Source organism: Clinocottus analis, unplaced genomic scaffold (genome assembly GCF_023055335.1).
Source record: "Clinocottus analis isolate CAN_PGR_092001 unplaced genomic scaffold, fCliAna1.0.p SCAF_14, whole genome shotgun sequence".
Taxonomy (NCBI): Eukaryota; Metazoa; Chordata; class Actinopteri; order Perciformes; family Cottidae; genus Clinocottus; species Clinocottus analis.
The window spans coordinates 11,357,316-11,380,779 of record NW_027175865.1 but is presented as its reverse complement, the minus strand read 5'-3'; the positions used below and the strand labels follow the sequence as shown (position 1 = coordinate 11,380,779).

General features: G+C 42.8%; 4 protein-coding genes across 6 annotated transcripts; 3 read left to right on the top strand and 1 right to left on the bottom strand.

The window, feature by feature from the left end:
- The first annotated feature begins 439 nt into the window (after nt 1-439).
- LOC137784819 (cytochrome c-a) lies at nt 440-3,021 on the top strand. The gene is made up of 3 exons (XM_068575760.1): nt 440-640; nt 1,141-1,318; nt 2,174-3,021. Exons 2-3 carry the CDS (start codon nt 1,150-1,152, stop codon nt 2,317-2,319), a joined length of 315 nt encoding a protein of 104 aa, XP_068431861.1. The 5' UTR covers nt 440-640; nt 1,141-1,149; the 3' UTR covers nt 2,320-3,021.
- A 495-nt stretch (nt 3,022-3,516) lies between these two features.
- LOC137784772 (acetylcholinesterase collagenic tail peptide-like) lies at nt 3,517-12,667 on the top strand. 2 transcript variants are annotated; one of them, XM_068575677.1, is made up of 18 exons: nt 3,517-3,916; nt 4,910-5,031; nt 5,121-5,230; nt 5,420-5,539; nt 5,707-5,751; nt 5,885-5,911; nt 7,364-7,435; nt 7,543-7,605; nt 7,701-7,727; nt 7,822-7,866; nt 8,160-8,195; nt 8,272-8,352; nt 8,658-8,754; nt 9,159-9,298; nt 9,423-9,542; nt 10,347-10,476; nt 11,011-11,113; nt 11,800-12,667. In XM_068575677.1, exons 2-18 carry the CDS (start codon nt 4,935-4,937, stop codon nt 11,867-11,869), a joined length of 1,383 nt encoding a protein of 460 aa, XP_068431778.1. In that variant the 5' UTR covers nt 3,517-3,916; nt 4,910-4,934; the 3' UTR covers nt 11,870-12,667. The 2 variants fall into 2 exon arrangements, with proteins under 2 accessions (XP_068431778.1, XP_068431779.1); XM_068575678.1 differs by lacking the exon at nt 3,517-3,916 and having other exon boundaries at nt 4,909-5,031.
- A 210-nt stretch (nt 12,668-12,877) lies between these two features.
- On the top strand, nt 12,878-16,410 carry LOC137785233 (peptidyl-prolyl cis-trans isomerase FKBP14-like). The gene is made up of 4 exons (XM_068576363.1): nt 12,878-13,118; nt 14,038-14,189; nt 14,723-14,850; nt 15,566-16,410. The coding sequence occupies exons 1-4, from the start codon at nt 12,925-12,927 to the stop codon at nt 15,722-15,724; spliced, it is 633 nt and encodes a 210-aa protein (XP_068432464.1). The 5' UTR covers nt 12,878-12,924; the 3' UTR covers nt 15,725-16,410.
- wipf3 (WAS/WASL interacting protein family member 3) lies at nt 16,247-22,926 on the bottom strand. Of its 2 annotated transcripts, none has more exons than XM_068576361.1 (8): nt 22,868-22,926; nt 21,268-21,353; nt 20,419-20,578; nt 19,246-19,407; nt 18,421-19,137; nt 18,147-18,284; nt 17,402-17,506; nt 16,247-17,309 (listed from the first exon to the last, which is right to left on the bottom strand). In XM_068576361.1, the coding sequence occupies exons 2-8, from the start codon at nt 21,334-21,336 to the stop codon at nt 17,269-17,271; spliced, it is 1,392 nt and encodes a 463-aa protein (XP_068432462.1). In that variant the 5' UTR covers nt 21,337-21,353; nt 22,868-22,926; the 3' UTR covers nt 16,247-17,268. The 2 variants fall into 2 exon arrangements, with proteins under 2 accessions (XP_068432462.1, XP_068432463.1); XM_068576362.1 differs by having other exon boundaries at nt 17,402-17,503.
- Nucleotides 22,927-23,464: the final 538 nt, after the last annotated feature.

Below are 23,464 nucleotides of genomic sequence, written 5' to 3'. Positions count from 1 at the left end.
TAAGTATGAATCATGTAGGCCGACAGGAGAAGGTTGGTGTCCACACAGGTGTCTGCAGTGTGACAGAGGGACAATTAGAGCTCAGTGACAGAGATATAACCTGTGAAGAAACTTTGTTCTTCTGCCTCAGTTCAAACCACAATAATTTTACTTAATCCACTTAGTCATAATAAAGTAAAAGTGACCCATTCAAACCTAAGTTGATACCAACAAACATCTCATTAAATGTGCTATATTAGGTGAAAGTATCCCCATACAAATAACAATAACAATAATAATAATAATAATAATAATAATAATAATAATAATAATAATAATAATAATAACACATATACCTAACTCACCTTTGGAAACCACATGGGTGTGACCCGCATACTTTGTCTTCACCGAGTTGCGCAATGTGTTTTAGCACCTTATTCAACCCGAGCCAGCCGCTCCCTTTTCCTACATTTGAAAGGTTTTGCTTGGAGTTTTCAGATCCAGTCGTGTTGTAGCTTTTACAACAGGAAGCTTAATTCAAGCTCGCACACAACACAGATATCTAAGACTTTGAAAAGTGGAGGAGACTTTTACCTACAGGCACTTCAACTACACACAAACATCCCGTCACATCCCGTCACATCCCGTCAGGTAGCCCACGGTAAGGTTCACCTTTTGGTCATATTAGATTTGTTGTGTTTTCAGTGGCTTCCTGCGCTGCAAAACACCGCGACGTGTGTATGTGTGTACTGTATTTACCTACTTTACTGTTTATCACGCAGGCTTGTGTTTCCAACAGTTAAATGGGAGAACCGTTTTATGTGACAGCGATCTTTTGTTTATATTAGTAGACACACTTTTAGTTTCAGTTGTAGCCTAACGTTACATAACAAACCTTTTTTTCATATACAAGTCTGTTTTTCAAACCTCAAGTTATCTTTATAGCCTGCACAATAACCCGTTTCGTGACGTATTCAACAACAACGATCCGGAAGTGTGTGGTTACTTAACTCATCATGTGTCCTGTGAAAAACTATCAGACGTTTCGCTTCATTATTTCACTGTCACATTCTGATTTGTTTTCTATTTTTCCACTTACAGATTCTTAGACTGTGCTTGACTGCAGCTTCATTTCACTGCCATAGTTTCCTCTCCTCGCAGCAGCTGGTCATGGGGGACATCGCCAAAGGGAAGAAGTCGTTTGTCCAGAAATGTTCCCAGTGCCACACAGTGACGGAGGGGGGAAGCCACAAGGTGGGACCCAATCTGTGGGGTCTGTTTGGAAGGAAGACGGGCCAGGCACCTGGCTTCTCCTACACACAGGCCAACGTAGACAAAGGTATGGATCCCTGTGACACATCGTACAAATATCTATTTGATCATGACAGGCAGATATGTCTCCAAATAATTATATTCTAACAAGGGCTGTTAGAATATAATACATTTTACACTTTATCAGAAAAAAAATCTTTAACCAGGTCTGTCACATAACAGACCACTTTTGTTATAGTACATTTGCTAATTTGGATTGAACGCTTGCTTTTTTTCTTTAATTTTAAAAAGAAACCTGGTCCTCTTTTACCTGTCATAACACCATGCCTCGGTCGCATGCTCAATCTACTCTTAAAGGAAAGCAGTGGGAAAAGTTTCCATTCCTCCATTTATAGTCTAATGATTTATTGTATGCAACAAATTCATCTTCAAATTCACCTGGCAGAATGAATACCTGAGAAAATGTGTTTACTTGCTGTCTCCATGGAGCATGGAGTTACAAAAGCAGTTGTCCTTTCCGATGCAATACAATTGAATAATCCAAGTTTCAGTATCCAGTTGAATTCTCGATACATCCGCCCAAAATTGTATGTATTTCAACTTTGTCCTTCCTGCCATGAATACAACAAATGCGCATGTGTATGTTCAGCTATGTGAAGTAATAGTGTCACAGTTTATAGTGCTGACAAGCAGCTTGGTCCTTGTAGTTCCTTGTAGTGGGGCAGGACAGGCCTGAACAGGCAGACTCTGCCTCTGAGCTCTGCTCTAACATAAGGCAATACAACCTAAACAGTCATATTTGTCATTTACTTACACAAATTAGTACATGAAAACATGTTGCAAGCCTTTATGTGTGTGTGTGTGTGTGTGTGTGTGTGTGTGTGTGTGTGTGTGTGTGTGTGTGCATGTGTGTGTGTTTTAGGTATCATATGGGATGAGAAAACTCTGAATGTCTACCTTGAAAATCCTAAGAAGTACATTCCTGGTACAAAGATGCTCTTCAATGGGATCAGAAAGAAAAAGGAAAGACTGGATGTTATCGCCTATTTAAAGGACGCCACCTCCTAATGCACTGAAAACACAAAACACACTCAGTGGACAGAAGCATTACAATATACATTTAGGAGAAAATAATAGTGTGTTCTTTGTTTTAATTTTGAGTTCACAATGAACAATAGTTTAAAAATATACCACCGCCACATGGCTGCCCCTCTGTTTTTGTGTGTCTGAGACTGTTTTTGATTATGGTATGAGTCAGACTTTGTGCAAGTTGTGAGTATTCCAGATATTTCTTTGTCAGGGCTTCTTAAAGAGGCAGCCCTTCATTTGGATTTTCTAAAAACAGAGTTGTTTATATATCACTACTGTTTGCACAGAAACTGTTTTATTATGTTCCACACTTGTTTACTCTCTCTTTACTCTCTCTGCAGTTGTCTCCTACATACTCAACGTTTTTGTGCTAAATGGTGCTGGACTGTTTATCCCCTCCTGCTTCCTTTAAGCTATTCGTGGAATCATGTTTCAGGTTATAAAGTTGCACTTTGAAATGAGTCTTTTGTATCCCTACTTTTTATTAATGCATGTCTATGTGACTTAAGAACCATGAGGTCAAACAAATGTGTAATCTACTGGAAAAGCAGTGGTGTTTTTCTTTGTTAAAGTATAGCATCTAACAAATATTTTCAACTCGGTCTAATAATGGCCTGTTAAATACTTTATTACATTTATATAATGTTATTTGTACTGAGTTACTGTTTTATACTTTGAGGATGGGGCAATAAAATGTTTCTTCTGCCCTATTTGATGATTTCAGCGGTCATTTTTTTCCACATTGTTTCCTTCCACCTTGTAATGACAAATTTAGGTCAAATTGTATTCATTTTATTTACTCAAATGTATTTCTTCAGTCAGCTAGTGCAATAGTATTTAACACAATACAGTAAAGTAAGCAACAACATCAAGAACATGATGCACATTTTTTTTTATTATCATAAAATGTAATTAGTTACTTATTAGCTATAATTTTGCATGGACACATTCAACAAACCAGACAATGACATGTGTTAGGGATGGAGTGTAGTTTAAATACACCTTATGCCATCTTTATAATTGCACAGCAGATATCTTGTAATGGAGAGTGACGTTATGTCAGAGGGAAGTTTTCTTGAACACACATTCTTACTATTATTTCGTCAATTAACAGAAATGGCCAGCAGATGGCGCCATTTCACTGCTGAAGAGACCATCAACACTGAGCATATAAAACGTGCCAAGTGGGTGTTGCATGCTGACTTCTACTGTTAGTGCCATCAGCTATTCAGCCAGCAGCACTGAAGTCGATCCAGAAGACACAACAACCGTAATCTGATCCAGACCCGCCGGCACGGAGCTGCCACCGCTGTGTTGGCTCCACTCAGTGGCCTCTGCTGGCCACAGCGAGAGGGGAAAAAAAAGGTCCTCCCCCTTCAATTGTGTCGTTATTAAACGGTGGAGGGAAAGAAGCGGGTCGATAAGTGGATCAGATTTATTAGCGGTCCAGGTTGGCCACAGCACGCCAAATGCCAGAGCAGCCCCAGTGCTCGGGACTGCACACCGCGCATTGCATTTAGCGCATGAGGAGCGACAGACAGCGTGTCTACAAGTACGGCACAATTTCACGTGGAAGGTAAGGTGGATCTTGTGTATTAAAAGCCATGGATGTAGATGACATTGCTTGACCATCAGGGCATTAGGCATTCTGTCCGTTTAATTAGACAAAATCGAAGGCAAGATGGTGAGCAATAATGAAGATGTGAATTAGCTGATTGAACCCGGTGAGGCATTTTTTCATCAATGTAACTTAACACATGATTAGAATGTTGTAGTTTGTCCCCACTGCAGAGGAGATATAAGCATACTGGAAATATCTGTGTGCATGAACATGTGTCAGCTAAAGCATTCTACTATGACTTCTTTCATAAAGTGGCAGAAGTCATATTAAGCCTGAGTGACAGGCTTCCTCCCGAAGGTCTAATTCTGGTTCAAGGCTGTAGGGGGTTGGTGCACGGCTGGAATTACAGCGGTGGCTGCATCTGCTGCAGTGTGAAGCTGCAACAAGTTTATTACGCTATAGAGAGAGAGAGAGAACGAGGGAGAGAGAGAGAGAGAGAGAGAGAGAGAGAGAGAGAGAGAGAGAGAGAGAGAGAGAGAGAGAGAGAGAGAGAGAGAGAGAGAGAGTGTGTGTGTAGTATTTTATTTCTAAATCAATTCAGTTTACAGTTTTACTGTTTATCAAAAATGTACACCAAAATATAAATAAATAGTAAAGAAAAACAACAAACACAAATCACAAGTTCACTACCAGTGCATTGTGTCTGACTGAACACATGTCAGCATCTAACTTGAGTCCTTTTAGAGAGAGAGAGAGAGAGAGAGAGAGAGAGAGAGAGAGAGAGAGAGAAGAGAGAGAGAGAGAGAGAGTGAGAGAGAGAGAGAGTGAGAGAGAGAGAGAGTAGTCAAATAGTGACACCTTACTGAGAAGTGACAGCTGCCAGTAACTGCATTAGGATCAGCTAAAATTGTGTGTGTGTGTGTGTGTGTGTGTGTGTGTGTGTGTGTGTGTGTGTGCGTGTGTGTGTGTGTGTGTGTGCGCGCATGTGTGTGTTTGTGTGTGTGACAGCCTGTGTCCTGTGTAAACCGTCAAGATGGATCTGGTCAAACTTGCAGTGTCTTTCCACGTTCTTCTGTGTGCTGCATGGGCCCGCCACTCTTACATGGACAGCATCCTCTCAGCCCGCTCAAGTAAGTTGTGCGAGTGACCGGAGTAAGACTGACTGACTCACGGAGCATTCAACACGGACGGTGATCATGGCAGACTGTCTTTCCCTCAGCTCTCAGGTTCCTGGAGGAGCCTTTGGCATTTGACCCTTGCTGTCTCATGTCACCGCCTCCGCCGCCGCTTTTCCCTCCGCCACCTCAGCTGTGGAAGCGGGGCAGCCCTGTAGGCATTTACACACACATACACACACACACACACACACACACACACACACACACACACACACACACACACACACACACACACACACCTGCTTGCATGATTACACATCATTAACACACATTTATCTGCTCACATTAGGTCTCTCATTGAAACCCTCTTTTCTTGGATGTTGTGTATTTTTGATTAAAGGATGGTATTGGCGTGTTAGAGCCAAGTGTTTTTGGAGGAGAGGTACAGGAAAAAAGTAAACCTGTGATACCTGGGTGTTCACCTGGACCTCCAGGACCTCCAGGACCCGAGGGCCCAGAGGTAAGGCCTTTTTGTTTTCTCTTCAGTCTGATTAAATCATCCATCGGGCAGAGAACCGTATTGTTAAAAGGAAATTTAATAAAAGGACCTTTTATTGATGTTTCAACAATTGTACCATGCTCTTTCAGAATATGTAAGATGGAAATTAATGTGGTGTCATTTCTCAGGGTCAGGGTGGATTACCTGGCATACGAGGATCAAAAGGGGAGAAGGTGTGTGTTTTTGTCTTTATAGGTTTTGAAATATGTCTCTAGTGTTTTGCTCTATGGAAGTATGTGTGCGTGTGTCCTTGTGTTCTTCTCTGCTCTAATGAGTACGTCTCCTCTCCCCTCATGTGTCCTCCAGGGAGAAATTGGACGTCCGGGGTCAAAGGTGAGCCGCTCCTCCCCTCCTGCACGTCTCGTTCACTCACTCATTTTTCTGGTCCATCTCGCATGTCCTTGGAATAATGGGATCTGGATTCCTGTCTCCCTCGTCCCCTCCATGCATCCTCAATTGCTGTGATGTGATTTGTCTATTGATGTGCTCAGAATATCCTCTGCAGCTGCTAAATGGGTCATGCTGCATTTGTCTCAGTGGCCGCTTGAACCGCACAGCAAAGCTTGATCACATCCCTGGATGTCTGCAGTCATCCTCCGGCTCCTCGCCTCTCTCTCATCCCCCTCTTCTTTCCTTTGCCTCTACTTCTTGCTGCTCTCTCTTCTCCTCTCCTTGGCCAGGCTCCATCAGTCCTTGTACTGGACTCCAGTCCTGCTGATCCAGGCTCTCCAGCACTCCACTTCTGCACTTTAATCTCCCTAAGTGCTTTTGCTCCCCGTGATAAATCACTCCACACGGCGACAGGTCCACGGTGTCTCTACAGGCTGCTGTTTTAACGACAGGCGGCTAAATGAGAGCACGCTACTAGCATGGCAGCAGCTCTGGGATACTCGTTCACGTGTCACCGAGATTTGAGGCTGTGGTGTAAAACATCCGGGTCTTCTGCTTGCAGGCAACGAGCAACAGAGCAAGATGAAGCCTTTGTTACTATCGGCTAAATAGCAAATCTCATTGGCATTGTTAAAGTTTTGCATGCAAGTTTTTTCCTCTGTTATGTTCGATTAGGAAATCATAGGCAGTTTGACATATTTGTTTCTAAAGCTAATTAACCTGGTTAGTCTTTGTAAAGGTCAGTATCTATTTGTAATGGAAAACAGGGCCATGATGAAAGCAACTTAACAAGCATTAAAAGCTACAGATCATCAGCATGTCTCGCAGAAAAGCAGGAAAATACGAGTCAATATTTAAAGAACTAGTTGACATTGTATTTGCTTTCTTCCCAATAGTTAGATAAGAAGACAGATCGTTGGCAGGTAACCAGCTGAGACTAAACCTGGCCAAGGCATTGTTTGGCACAGAAAAACTACAACTTGTAATTTTTTAAGACTTTGTTACACATTTTATAAAGACTAGACAAGATATAACATGTTAATAAATTAGCTTTACATGTTCCGGTTGGCCAAAACCAGGCTCGCTGTTCACACTTTTTTTGATAATTTATGCTAAGCTCATCAAATCTAACCAGCTACTGGATGTAGCATCATATAGTCCATATAGACACAAGAGTCTCATTTAATTCTGTTGATTTAATTATTTAAGTCATATCCTAAATAAACAATGCAAAAGGAGATTTGACTTGAGATAACGAGGTTAAAATGCCCTGCTGTTGAAGATCAAACTTTGAACACCTTCAAGTGATCTAAAGCAAGAGACTCGTTCAGCAGGAGGAAGCTGAAACTGCGTCAGTCCTTTCACTGAGTGCAGGTACTGGTTGTGTTTCTGCAGGGCCGCACAGGGGCTCCAGGCCTCCCCGGGAAACCAGGACTATCAGGATGGCCCGGTCCAGAGGGACCCGAGGTAAGTCTCATGACATCACTCAGGGTATTGTCTTGAGATTTTACACAAATGTTTATGGAATATCTCAAATACAATATGGACCATCATGTATGTGTGCGTTTTTTTAGGGGGAGAAGGGGGATCCAGGTCTCATGGGATTACCAGGACTAAGGGGACCACCAGGCACTAGGGTTAGTCACATCTTTACAACGTCAGACACACAATTATGTATATGTTTGGCAAGATTAATTATTATGTGCTGTTATATTCCTTTGTATCTTTTCAGGGTTCGCCTGGTTACAAAGGAGAGAAGGTAAGTTCTGACCGACGTCGCACATTTGTCACTTGTTTGTCACTGCAAAAATATGAAATCCTCCATCACATTTCTATCTGTTCTTTTGTTAAAGGGGGTTTATGGTGAACCTGGTGCAGGAGGACCAAAAGGTGATAAGGTTGGTAGAGTCCTCAAATTGTTTGTGAAAATATTGTGTTGTGTACCGCTCATTTATGCGGGGCTTTGCCTATATGAGCCCTTTGCGTCATGCTGTGTTATAATGGACTGTTAAAGTGAAACACTCTTTACTCAATTGGTTAGAATTGAAAGCAGTGATAGTTTCCTTCAACACTTCAAGCTCCCTTGAGGCCCCTATCTCAGAGGCAGCTCGAGATTAAACAATCAATGAGCGCCTGTTCTGCTGAGATAATGACGTTCCTCACTCCAAGCTCTCATTTCATCTCTATTAAGGGTTCCATTGGTTTGCCTGGGATGCTTGGACAGAAGGTAAGAATGAGTCAATAACAAGATCATTAATTAAAGAATCCGATTTAAACTGATAATTCCTCAACTCCCTTCCCAGGGTGAGCAGGGACCAAAGGGAGAGCTGGGACTCACAGGGAAGAGAGGACCTACTGGACGGCCTGGAAAGAGAGGCAAACAGGTGAGGGGAAAAAAACAAAACAAGAATGATGCACACCCTGACAGCATCACTTAACCCTGATGTGGTCCTCCGTGCTCTGCGTCCTCTCACCGGCTAATTCGGTGACACAAGTTATATTTCCAGCACTAAGTATAGACTTCTGTAGGGGCTGCGGGGTCTTTGGCGTCTTAGATCTTCTTCACCTATATCTATGCCTCACACACACAGTGTGCCAGTGTCATGTAGTAGGTCACCTTCAGTGTATGTGTCTGTGTGTGAGTTGTGTGTGTATTTTGAAATACTGGGATGTTCCCTGGTTTGCAAAGGGCACAAAGGGCCATCATGGATCCCCTGGAGTCATGGGCCCCCAAGGACCCTCAGGTCAAAACGGCCATCCAGGGCCACCCGGTCCACCTGCCTCAGGTACAGTAACTCACACACTCATGTGCAATCATCCCCCAAACAGTGAATGAAAAATAACAGAAAGACTGTACCAGTCACACTATAGGGGCTGTAGGAAGGACCCCATCACCCAAAACTATAAACAAAGCCACGAAAACGTGACCACCCAACTCCTTTTTTTAAAAGAAATCAACACAAAACAAGAAACAAAATAAACTGCACTACACAGGCGGTCAGAGCAGCAGACAACTTTGCCTGAGAGAGAGCAACCTCCTTCTCTACTCGCCTCCCTTAAATGGGTCAGGGGTAAGATTAGCAACACCTCAAAGAGCAATAGGGGGGTAGCACCTAACATGTCGAATATCAACGTGAAGGGTCGTCATATATGTGTTAAACCCTTATCTTTGTCATGCTTCTTTTTGCAGGTCTCTATCTTGTGGGGGAAAAGGGAGAAGACGGTCCTCCGGGTGCACCAGGTCGCTGTGATTGTGATTCCACTCTTGGAGCCAATAACGCTCCTTATGGAAGCTACACCCAGAGAGGTGGCCTCAATAAAGTCCCTGCAGTAAGATGCCACCGACATGAAACAGCTTCCATCCAATATTTCCATCCAAACTGAATCCATGTTGTTCACGCTGAATCATTAATTACTTGTCGGCTTTCGCTTTCTGCTGTATGCATCTGTGCAGATATTTGTGGTGAACAGTGAGGAGGAGATGAACCGCCTACGTCTAGACAACGCAATAGCATTCAGGAAGGATCAGAGGATGCTCTACTTCAAAGATAAAGATGGATGGAGGCCCATACAGGTAATGACTATTGGTATTATTATGCTGAGCTGTAACACTGCAGATTTTTAAATAACCAGGGCTGTGATTTTTGGAGCACATCATTTATCATTTACAACTCACATCTATGTGTCTCGGCTAAAAGTGGGCAACATTTAAGCGTGAAAGACTATTTGTGACCTTAAAAAATAGTAAGTTTGACCAAAATGAAAAAATCTCAACCTAAGGTTGACGTCTCTTCCTCAGTGTTTGGAGTGCGCTCAGTTGTCGTCAAAACATCAATGTGTAACATGACAACGGAGCAAATCTGATCTGCCGAGGACGCCCACGACATGCAGTTGTAAAGCTAATATGTTAAAGTATATTGCCATGTACATTAAAAAGTACAGTTGTACAGTAAATGCAATGAAATGCATCTGCCCGGCTCTCTGATCCTTTAAAAACTGTATACAATAAGAATAAATAACCTAATAAATATAAGAAGACGTTCTATAATAATGAATAAATAAATAAATCACTGTGGGTCATTAAAGTTCTTGTGCATTAGTTTAAGTGCTTGCTGTTCAGCAGTCTAACCACCCAGGGGTATAAACCATCCTCCAGGCCTCTGGTCACACCTCAGAGGACAGAGAGGTTTGGAGCGTGTCCCCATCAGTCGGCACCATCTTGTTTTGAGTTTAGATTTATTTGGTCTATCTGGGATACAGTTGGTTTAAAGCACAAGACACCAGGTTATATAAAGCTTGATGTTTTACACCTAATAAAGCCTTGTTTTAGCCTCAATGCTTTGACACTGAAGCCAAGATTTCTCTACGACTTGTCCAGCCCTTACAGCCGTTCCAGTCCACAGAGAAAGTCCCGGACAGAGTTGGTGTGTGTGGGGACGGAAAGGTGCAGCCCCAGCACGGAGAGGAGTGTGACGACGGAAACCAGATTGTCACTGACACTTGTCTCAGTGAGTTACATGCATTTCTTGCTGAGTTTAACACATGCACACATAATGTAAGGGGACAGAAAAAGTGAGTAAAGAAGGATTTACAGACAGTGATTCTAATACCTCTGTATATAACGGTTATTGTAATACAGTGTAACAAGAATTAAGATTAGGCTTAATCAAATAGGCTTAAGGTTAGGCGTTTTGCTGCACAAACGGCACCATGCTGTCACCAACCCAGCTGCTCATGCGATGCCCCGCAGAGTTACTGTGCACCACAGAGGCTGAACCACACGACAGAGGATAAAAGCAGGAGGCACTGTGAGACCTTTCCTTGGTCTTTCATCAATCTCGCCCACTCTTTTCCTGCCGTCCTCTCACTTCTCTCTCTCTCTTCCTCTGTTCAATTAAATTAGCAGCAAAATGCTGTATTGGCATCACTGAAAAACACAGCAGTGCCAAAGCAATCAGTAACATATTCTCTCTCCTTTCCCTCCCTTGCTCTCTTCCAACTGCCACCACTACGTTTTAATCTCCTTTCTTTCCTCACTTCAGACTGTAAGTGGGCCTACTGTGGAGACGGCTACCGGCACGACGGCATTGAGGAGTGTGATGGAAAGGACTTTGGTTATCAGACCTGCAAGTCATATCTTCCTGGGTGAGGCGTTCAGTGTGCACACACGAACATATGCTCAAGTGTCCATTTATTTGGGGACACATTGCTACTATGGATCTTTGACTCCATGCCAAGACAGCCCGATGCAGTTCATTTTAATCCGCAGCACATTTATACTGCACCACCCATCCAAGGATTGTAAAGGTCGTTTGAATGAGCTTCTGTACTTTTACTGTGGTGTCACTGAAAGCATCCAGCGATGATGGTGCATTATCTTGGCACCACTTGCTGCAAATTGCTCTAGTTAATCAAACAGCTCTGCCTGCTTTATATTTAAAGGAATAGTTCAATAGTTTGGGGGGGGGGAAAGAACTTACTGGCTTTCTGGCTGAGTTGAGAAGATTGATACCCCTGTTAACTTAGCTAATAGATTTAAAGCTGTTGAAGGGAAAACAGCTACAGTATACAGCCCAAATCTTTACTACCAGCCCCTCTAAAGCCACTTAACATTTTATATCTTGTTTGATTAATCCCTACAAAAACAAAATATCCTGTGAATGTATTGCTCTCTACCAATAACATATTTGTAAATGCAACTCCCTGTACTGACCATGTTAAAATGTTTTTTTTTATGTTGAATTATTCATTTTAATAGAGCAAATTGTGGATATTTGGACTGGATACACAATCATGTACTTGTCAGTATAAATGTCCATGTCTTTCTGCAGGTCCTTTGGGCAGCTCAGATGCACTGACTCTTGCATCATGGATTCCACTGGTTGCAAGTATTTCACCTGAACTGGAGAGCAAAAAAAAACAACAAAAGGTCAGATTGCAACACTGCAAATTACACTTCGGATTTATACTGAAGTCTTTACCTCTTAAAAAATACCTGAAGGACTGAGGGAGCGCTCTTGTGCCTGCTCTGAGCCATGAAAAGTCATGGTAGTCGGCTTTGAATCGATTGTCTTCTCTGGAGGTTCAATTCCTTTACCGGCCTCAGGAAGCGGCCTCCTGTTACTGTCACTCCATCGGCTGCAGCACTGTTATCGACGCTGGTGACAGTGGGGAACATTTTAATGATTTAATGATTGTATCAAAAGAAATAGTTACAATGTGTATGACTTACTGACTGTTAACACAGAACAATTGTGTATTCTGTACTTCTTTTGTAATGAGATAGCCCATTCTAAAAGAGGCAAATATATTATTGATACTATATATATACACACACTGTAGTATGCAAATCTGGGTTGTGTAAATGTGTTTATTCCTGTGCATTGTATTAGGAAACATGTATTTATGAAGTGCAATGCTGTGATATTGCATGTAAAGTGTACGCGTGCACAGAAGACTGCTTTAACCAGTGCTGTAGAAGTATGGCCTTTTCGAAGTGAATGTTAGAATACCGACAGGAGGAAAACAAATGAAATGTCATACTGCAACAACAGCAAGAAAAACCCCTCTGATTGTCGCGGCAGCATGAAGACACTGCTCTTACATCAGAATGCCTCCACAGTGGATTCAGTAGTGTGATTACTGTATAATCTGCCTGCATGACTGTAAAACTGATAAATCACTGAACACTAATAAAGATTGGGCCTTCAAAGTGGATATGTAACTGGTGAGAGGGACCGACTGTGGGCGTGGTTTTCTTTTCTTTTTTTTCTGGAGAAAAAAGGACCAACCAGAAAAAGACTTCCTGCAACAAACCGTATGATGAAACGTCACTGCCACGTAGAGGACCAACTGCACGCGCGTCACTCCTGCTTCTTCTTCTTCTTCTTCTTCCTCTTAAAACTTATTGAAACATCACCCTGGGCCGTTTCTCCTGGCGGTTTGAGAGTGTCAACATGCTGCTGACCGTGCTGAGCTGGCTCTGCTCCTCCCTGCTGGTGTCTGTCAGCGGGGGGAAGCTGCCTGAAGCCGAGGTGCAGATAGAAGTTTTGCACAGACCTTTTCTCTGTCACCGAAAGTCCAAATACGGAGACATCCTGCTGGTGCATCATGATGGATACTTTGAGAATGGGACCGTGTTTCACTCCAGGTATGTTTCGTGAATGTTCCCTCTGTGAGACTTGAGTTGATAAGAAGTGTTGTTGCAGTCACACCTGGTGGTTCATGAACGTTAATTAATAACGTTTGTTCGTTTGGATGAAACCAAATGCTGCACTCGCTCTTTTCTATTTTGATAAACAGTAAAGCATAGAAATGATTTGTAAACTTGAAATGCTAGGGTTTTTTTTTCAGTGCACACGTGTTAAATGTCTTTGGCGTCGCCTCCTTTATTACGGTCACGTGATAAAACATTTTGAAGGGTCAATATAGCCAAGAATAATTACAATACAAACGTTTTCTCTTCCCTCGTGATATTGTGTGCGCTACAGTTTATACATTCATCTCTGAAACCGGCACTACATCAGCAGAAAAACACAGCTTTTCTAACATGGAGTTTTAGTTGGTCTTAAAGCACCACGTGTCACGTGTCCCAGTCAGGTTACGTTTGTGTGATTAAGTGCAAAAATGTTTTGTGATTTGGATTAACTGACCCTTTTTAATATCTGAGCTCTATAATTAGTCATGTGAGAACATTTTTTAGCAAGAATTCTTGATTTTTCTTCTCGCATATCCTATTTCTGTCCTGACACTGCGATTGATCTGAAAACACATTAAGCTTTATTGATAATAATACTCGAACAAAAAAAAAGAAGTTTCAGCCAGGAAAAAATCCCATAAAACCACATATACATTTTTTGATGTATATCCACTTTTGAAGAAAAAAAAGTGTAAAAACGAATGATTACATATTATTTTCATGAAATACCTTTTTGAAAATGCATTAAAAGATAGCCCAGTAACAATGAGTTTTTAACTATTGTAACCTGTTAATGTCTCTAAAAGGGGTCTGCCAGACCTTCTCACAGTCCCTGTAACACTCCTCTGTCCACCTTGTGTTTGTCCACCAGTCGAACTGAAGGTGACAAGCAGGCGGTGTGGTTTACACTAGGCATCAGAGAAGTGATCAAAGGCTGGGATAAAGGCCTGCAGGACATGTGCTCTGGAGAGAAGAGGAAACTCACCGTACCTCCAGCCCTGGCCTATGGAAAGGAAGGGAGAGGTACTGTGACTTAGTGCATCTGCATGCAAACGTCACTGCATGCTGCGATACAGATACACAGCACTGTCTTCGTAAAAGGGTGTGAGGGTTTTAGTATATATGAAATATGATCACGTATATTATGCATGTACGTGTATATTATACTTTTCTGTCTTGTTTAAATGGTTCTCTAGGACTCCCACGCTGAATGAAGGTTTCATTCAGCAATATTAGTCCACTTTTTGTCAACACGGAGCATGCGAACAATGCTATGCTTTGTCCTGGTAAGCACACACCACAATAACATCCATCTCGTCTGTGCCAAACTAACTTTTACCACGACGACAACAACAATGGCATGAATAATGCAAGCTAAGTTTGCTTCTCATTAACACTTTCAAGAAGTCTAACGTATTTACTCACAATTTAACTCAATGTGTTGCTGCATTCACTCACAGGTGACATCTTTTCTGCAGTATTACCTCACAGAAACCTCTCGTGATAGCCACTCTCAGTTTTAGCTGACCTCCTGCCCCGTGGTGTTGTCTGGTTAGGTAAGATCCCACCTGAGAGCACGCTAACCTTTGTCATCGAGGTGCTTGAGATCAGGAATGGACCAAGGTCACATGAGTCCTTCCAGGAGATGGACCTCAACGATGACTGGAGGCTCTCCAAAGATGAGGTATGCACAAATGTGTCCAGAACACGCTGGAAGTAGATGAATTAGCCACCGCCAACCGTCTCAACTTTTTTGGTTAATGAACACATAGAGCTAAACAATGCCCATTCAGTCCCAGGAGTAGTTCCCATCTCAGATTGTGTTATTATAGTTTTTTATCTATTTAAATTTTCTGTCCAAACCGGTTAATCACCCCAAGACCCCTCAGATTTAACCGCTGCTCTGAACCAATCGGCCACTGAGTTGGGTGGCCCTCCACCGACTGGAAATGTATGTTATTAAAATATTTTTTAAAAATGTCAATGAAGATGACATCTCATTTAAGCTCAAAATAATAATTAGACGTTCCCATGTTAATTCCTTATTGGAGCTGGAAAACACCAACCGGGCCAAATGTCAGTCATTGAAAATAAGTTGGATTTAGGAGCACATTAAAAGCTGAATCCCAAACTACAAGTGATGTGCAAATATATTGTTTTATAGTCTTGGTGACTGGAAGGTTGAAATTGAAAAACAGTATTGGCCATTTGTTAATTGCATGTTTTTTGTTCAAATATAATAATACTAGCAGTATCTGATTTTAGACTGTATTTTTAATCCTGTATTGTGAGGATGTTACTTGAATTTGATTGGTTTGGTTTTCCTCCCAGTACACTTTTTTTTTCTTTTTTTCATCGTCTCAACCTTTCTCTGTCTCATTATTTGCCCGTCTGACCAGGTGAAAGTGTATCTGAGGAAAGAGTTTGAGCGTCACGGCTATCCTCCCAATGACACCCTCCATGAGAACATGGTGGAAGACATCTTTACCAAAGAGGATGAGAACAAAGACGGCTTCATATCCTCCAGAGAGTTTACTTACAAACACGATGAACTTTAAATCCTCAGCCTATCCCTCTCTTGTCCGGTGTCCTCCACTTTTCATTGATTTGTTGTGGAAATACTTTGGCACAGCCTTTTATTGTTAACAAAGTATTTCACCAAATTTGGCTGTGAAATGCCCCTTTTTATGGTTTTTATTTCTAATGGTCTTTATTTCTTTATCAAAATGTAACCAGATCAATGTAGTTTATCTTTTGGAGGGTCCATTTGGAAAGAAATGGCGCTTTAATTTTGTTCCTGTTTGATGAAAAATTCAAACCATTTGTATGCAAAGATGGTGAGTTTAAGTTAAGTCATAAAAATGTGAACGTTAATACTTTTTATTTCCTATCAAGCAGTTAAATTGTATTTTTTTTTATAGGGCAGCAGTAACTTGACATACTAGGAAAAGCAGGTGTCACCAAGAAAATAATCACACTTTTAATTTTCTTTTTGTGCTCCCAGTAAGCCAGAATACACAACACTCTGGTGCTGGAAAACATATATGGAATGCAGCCAATACCATTATTATTAGAGACAGCCGATTGTCATGTGAGAAAGGTGCAATGCACTTGCAGACACTGCAATGTCAATGCTGAACTGCTTCCATAAATGTAGCCTGCTGTTTCTTGCACGGTTCAGTTAATGTGGCTTTACGGTTCTTTAATGAAAAAATATTCTGGTGAAGGTTGATTTGAAAGGTATTTTACAACCAACGTGATCAATAAAATCAACTTTCTTAACAAAATACTGTGCTTTATTTGGTAGTCACACCTTGCTTGCATACTGTACACATTGAACCAGCAGGTGGCACTGTCTTCCCAGGTGTTAGTATTTGTTAATACAGTGAAAAAGGAAACCTCATTCATTGTTTCTAACACCTCAGTATAACTTAAAACTCATCCATACGTCTAAAATGTCCATAAATTCTCTTCAACATTTTTATAGATGCATTTGTTTTTTATAAAAATAATTACACAAACACAGGCAAGCACCACTATATGAACCCCCAAGGTTAGCATATGTAAGTATTTACATTTAAAGATGAGGTTTACAGTCTGCTAGCGGTTGCTGTATACAGCCGGTCATCGTTGAAATGTTGCAGTAGTTTTTGCTGGACCACAAAGCTTTACATCTGTGTGTTTCATAATGTTTCTGAGTTGCATGCAGACTTTGAAAGTGCTACTGTATAAAAGGGACACATGACATGAAATAAAAAATATGCTATTCCATGAAATGCTTGCAAACAGTCAGGAGTTATGTTAAATATAACTGCTGGAAGACACTGTGTGTGAATGTAACTTATGAGTGGGGAGAGCCCTCCTCCTCACACACATTCAAAACATTCCACACTAGAAAAGATCAGAGTTCACATAGTCAGTATAAGGCGGGACCCTGTTTGACACTCACACAAACACACACACACTAAACACAAACAACACGCATACACACAGAGCCTGTAACCACATGAGCAGCATGACAGTTATGTTATTGTCATGAGGAGGGTTGAGTCAAACTGTCTGACACGTGTGTGGGAGATGATGGACAGGCTGAGGCCTTGACTCATCTGAGGTGTGTCCTAATCCCAGGTGGTTTGGGGTTCACTGCAAGAGAGCGGAAAGAGGAAGGCAAATGCATTCATTGATACTGAAGTCATGAGTGGAGAAGAGAAATGGAGAGTGCGCTGTGGTGCTACCTCTGTTTTCTTTGCTGGGATAGCTCCGAGGAAAAGGCTTGAATTCATCGGGAGGCGGGAAGTCCTCAACAGGGTGGAACTGGAACTTTGATTCAAAATCATCTGCTAATATATACAGTAAAGGTACAATCAAAAGCTGCCATTTTCTTCATATTTTCCAATAAAAGGTTTTGCAAGGTCTGCCTTCCTAATCTGGCTTCTGAATTTTACACTTTCCATCAATACAATCAAATTCAATTATTGTGCTCCTATGATAATCAAACTAACAAGATATAAACCTCATTACATAAAAGTAGACAAAACAACATGTAAGGCAATAAAACAGAAGTGTGAAAAGGTAAATATATCCTCACAAGTTAGTCGTACTCTCCACTGCTCAGTGCATGTGAAATGTATTCTTAACCTGCCATATACTTTTAAAACAGCAGTCCATATTGTCCACATGCAGGTGTGTCTCCTCATTAACAGGATAATTTACTATTAGCACTATTAGCATTGTTATTTAATATCATGTACATTTTTTTCTTTATATATTGCAACAATATCGTTGCCGTGAATTTGGCCACTATAATTTGGAGGTAAACAATATAATATTGTGATAGCCCTAATTCAAAATAAATAAAATGTAATGAAATTACATTATTGTACTTTTACTATTATATCAAGCCACTCTATACAATAAAATCCACAAAAGTAATTTATAATGTAAATACTGCCAGATATACAGTATAACTCGAAGACTCACCCAGACTGTGCAGGTGTCCATTCCTGAGACTTAACGGAGGCAGAGGAGGTGGTGGTGGAGGAGGAGGAATGCGGCTGGACAGCTCTGTAGACGGGGAACGTGCAGGGGGAACCGGAGGAGGAGCCGGCCGACCCACACCTGTTGCCATGGGTGACAACATCGGAGGAGTCAGAAGGGTGTCAGACATCAATTAAATGTGCAACATGAACATTTCATCCAAATCCAATGTACTGAGACAACCTTATGCTGAAGCCTCATCCTGGTGTGCTCCTACCTGCACTTCTGGGCACAGCAGGTGGACGGCGGGTCGGTGCGTTGCAAGGGTACGAGGGAGGCAGAGCGCGCATGGCTGGGGAGGGCACTGCTGCCACCTTGGGCGGGGGAGGAGGGAGCGGGCAGTTAGGGCTGAAAGAAGCTGTTAGAGGGGGAGCAGGAGGTGGCGGAGGAGGTCCCAGGGGGCTGTCCCGCAGGATGGGGAACCTCGAAGGTTCAGAGTGGACTGGGGAGGGCGGCAGAGGGTAGAAACAACCGGATGAGCGGTCTCCTGGAACAGCAGAGGGTGGCTGGAAAGGTGGAGGAGGCGGAGGAGGAGGAGTAGAGGGCTGGGAGAGGATGGAGTGGTAGGAGTGCTGGATGGGGAGCCAGGTGGGCTTGGTGACTTGGAACGGGGGTGGAGGAGGAGGGCAGGAGGGGAGGGGCGGAGGCCTGTTGGGCGGCCGGTCCTGGAGGGCTTGGGGTGGGAGAGGCGGGGGAGGAGCAGAGGGAGGGGCGGGTGGAGGCGGTGGGGGGGAGGGTGCAGGGAAAGAAGGTGGGTGCTTGCTGCTGTGGGAAGGAGAGGGAGGTGCAGAGGACGAGGGGGCGAGCGGACAGTGGACGGAGCCTCGGAGCTCCGCCGTCCTGAGAGGCTCGGAGACGCCGCTCGTGTCTGCTGGCGCGGGCGCGGGCGGGTTCCACAGAGGCTTCAGCGAAGCTGAGGAGCTTGATCGCGACACTTTAACCAACACACACACACACACACACACAAGAGGATTAATTTGAGTGATCATTATAGGACATAATAATATAAAGGTTTAGCCAGAGCAAGACATGTTGTACCCACCGAGCGTCTTGCCTGCTTGCTCTCTTTGTCCTATCGGCCTGAGAGTGGGGAACCCTCCTGCAAACAGCCCACCCAAGGAGGGTCCCATGGGTGCCGTTCCTCCTGATGAGCCCTGAGAAGCAGCAACACTGCTGGATACATCTCCAGTGCTAGTCTTGGGCTCTGGGGAACAACACAAGTGCTCATTACAAATGATTTACGACAATGACTTCACTGTCCTTTTGGTGTCTTTTAATCATTATATGTTTTCTACATTATCACATAAAGTTATTGTTTTACAAGACTTTACACGCTCTGCAGGTTTATAGTCGTGGAAATTGTGTTCTTAATTCTGAGACTCAGTAGTTCAGGCAGGGACATCAGTATTTTGCATTACTTAAATCACCTGAGTGCCGACTACAAACCATTGTAAACTACTTTAAGCTACACATAAGTTTAACTAATGCAAAATAACAAATCGTTAAAGTAGTATATGATACACTGACATTTATGTTAAATGTATTTCAACAATCCAGCATCTTCGTTGTATGCATAGAGTCCATGGAGCTGAAGCCTTGTTTTCTTTCCAAGGAAGGTTGTGAGTCTTTCTGGTTGAGCAGGAAAACTCATGCACCAGAGTGACTTACCAGGATGGCAAACAGGTATAGAGTAAATGTTTCTGATGGAATGTACACCTATTACTCAGATGTAAAGTTACATCTAATTCACCTCTACAAACAGGCAAAATGTGTATTCAAATGCACCTAAACTTGAAAAAAACTGAAGGCTACATAAACATCGCATAAACATTTTTAATCTTGTTGTATCCTGTAGATACAATGCATGTGTTGCCTGTTATGTTTGCCGCTGTGTATACATTGCAGTAGTTTCTTATTCTGCCTGCATCTTTATCTGTTCCAGGACATTCCTTCCTGAAGAGTCCACTTGGTGTGTCTCTATTCTTAAATAGGTCAAAGAGAAACAACATGCTCCCCATAAACTACATTCAATACTACCTGCACCACTCTCTTTTTACCCTTCTACACTGTATCACACAACAGCATCTTTACACACACATACACACAACTAAACCACCTTCATCTGAACTCCACTGAGAATTACTAGATTACTAGACAGCGGACGAATGTGAGTATTGTTTAGGGGTTTGTAGCACGGTAAGGATGTTGCTTTTACTTTCCACGTCGGGGGCACTGCGGTCGTTGACCTGTGTGACTTTCTTGAGCCTGGCTCCTTTCTGGATGTCGGCCAACAGGGCATTCCTTCCTCCTCCTCCTCCTCCTCCTCCTCCTCCTGCTCCACCACCAGACTGGGGCTTAAGGGGCTCTGATGGACACTGTCACACACACACAAAAAAGAGCTTTTATGTAACAGTGACAAGTGCTTTGCCCAATACTTACAGTAAAGGTCCACTTCAGTATACTAACTGTACTACAGACTATTTGGATAATCAATTAATAATGTATGACACAAATATGTAGGTTCCATGTGGTACTTTTTTTCTCTCCATATGATTTCTTCATTTTGGATAGATGATCGGAAATCAACATATTTGGACTATTTCTTTCATTCATTTTCGAAAAGTTTTACTAATTTCTCACAAATTATTAACATTGAATCCCCCAAAGAATCTACAGAGAAACTGCAAACAGAAATAATAAATACTTGCACCTTCTAAGTGTATTTTCAAGTTGTACTTGAACAAAAGAAGATGAAGTGAAAGCCTTCAGTACATTGACGTGTCGTGCAGTGTGGCACAGTTCGCTGGCAGTGACGACTCATTTAGCATGAGGACACTGAGCGCCTGCTGTAGAAACATAACACTCTCCTGCTACTGACAGTCTGCTGCCTGCCCTTCTGTGTGTGTGTCTGTGTGTGAGCGTGTGTGTGTGTGGGCGTGTGTGTGTGCATTACCTCAATCAATAATGTATGTAACCTACAGGTGATGGTTGATGGTCAGTGAGAAGGACACAAGTGGGTGTTTGCAATTTTCCATGAGAGAGAATTAGAGAGGGAACGTCTTACTGGTGGCAGGGCGGCGCTGGGCGGCGGTGGCGGAGGGGGAGCAAGGGGAGGTGGAGGGGGGGCCGGCATGCTGATGCCTCAGATACCTGCAGAAGACAATGCATGCCACATGACTGAAAACAAGTCGCCATCCTATTCGTGCACTGCAGCCACTGGCCACCTTCTAGGACGTTTATCAGCTGCTACTGTGTGAAGGGGCACGCTCGGTGACCTCCGACCCTCTTCCCTGAACAGGAAAGGCTTTCACCAGCATACAGCGCAAAACAGGAAACAGCGAGCGCTCCATCCTCTCTAGAGAAATCTGACACATCCCTCCTCCTCCCCCCCACCTCCCGCCCGCCCCTGTCATACTGCTCTTCCCACAATGCCCTGTGGCAAGACTTGGGAGAGGAACAATGGAGAGTGTTGTGTGAAAAGTAATGGACCCTTAGCCTTCAGTCGCTCAGAGGCCTCCACTGCTGTAAGTGAATAGAAAATACATCGAGGGAACTCAACAGGAAAAAGGCGTGCACTTGCATTGTTCTCCCCCCCCAACCCCCAGTTTTTTACTGAACATGTAACATGGTGTCTTGTGAGAAGCACCGGTGGACAACCAGCCACTGTCCAGGAACAGTTTAAGTCCCAGATTATGTCACCGTCTTTCAGTCTCCACATGTTGTTGGCAACTCAGCGAGTAAATGATCCACGGCAACAGTCACTGAGCTCGCCACACTTTTCTGACATCATAAATTCTTGACGAGCTCTCTTGCATGGCTGCGAAAGACTGAAAACACAGCGAGGTTTGTGCACATTGAGGTTCTCTGAGCAATTTAATAAAGCTCAGAACAGAACTTGTTTTTGTTTAACCTCTATTCTTTGTCCATGTGTGTACAAGTCATGCCTCTTGTCTATGCAACTGGCAGACTGTCCTCCGTTGCTATTTCTATCTTCATATCTGTGTCAAGCAGCCTCTGTGACACCACTCGTGTGTCTTTAAAGGGGTAAAGCTGGACACTGGTTAGTTGAGCCCTACTGGAACAGTTGAGTGGAAATGGTCCTCTCACACTTCTTCTTGAAGCAGGGAAGATGAAACACGCACACACGCAGCTGGAAGTGGCAGCTGCTGCAGCCTTAATTTATCGAAAGCGATTTTAATACTTTTTTATGTGAATGACATGCAACCAGATGGAGCCCATGGAGCCCCAGCTGAGGCTGACTGAAGTATGACACAGTACTGAATCTGTATGAATGAATGGATGAATGGAGAGGGTGTATCTCTAAATCAGTGGGTTTTCATTTAGTCTGTGATTGTTGTGTTGACAGTAACCTGCTTTTTATGCGGCACAAGCTACATTCTAAATAAAAATATTTTATTTCAATTTTCTTTTGTTTTATAACAGATTATACATGTAAGAGAGAGTTAATTGACCTCTACGCATAAATAGCAACAATGTGTCCAATAAAACAGTTGATGCACCATAGTCAGTAATAAGACAAGGTGCTTAAATAAACATAGACACCTTTGTCTCTCCCTTATAATAACACATTCCATTTTGCAGATATAACAATGTCTCCTGTCAATACAACTGTGCATGAATAACAGACAGCAGCGGCGTCTTACCTTATCAAAATATACGAAATCCACCTGTTAGAGAGAGAGCTTCAGTGCGACAGACCCCAGCACACTGACCTCATAGCGCGCGCTCCACCGCCTTATTTATAGTCGGAAGAGGAGGATGAGGAGGAAGAGGAGGAGGAGGAGGACAACACGTATCCGGCGTTTGGGCTGACGATACCTAAAAAGTTCCACAAACTTTTAATTTTACTTCACGCTGGTGCCCATTGAGTAGACGCTGAAAACAAAGCGTGGTCGCGCACAACGGTCTCTATCTGGCTCTGAGAGAGAGAGAGAGAGAGAGAGAGAGAGAGAGAGAGAGAGAGAGAGAGAGAGAGAGAGAGAGAGAGAGAGACTGTGTTGTCGCCTCAATTAATTTGTTGTCATGAAACTTTGACTGTAACTTGAGTTACACTACATTTTCGCCCCCTTGTGTTGGAAACGTCCCATTACAAGTCCCCCTGATTCAAAGCTGATTGTAGATCAAAGAAACAGTTTCACTTAATGAGCTGACAAAGGAGATACTAATGACATCTGAGAATCATGAAGCAAATTTAAATGATTAACCATAACCCATCTCCATCAACACATCAACACCTCAAA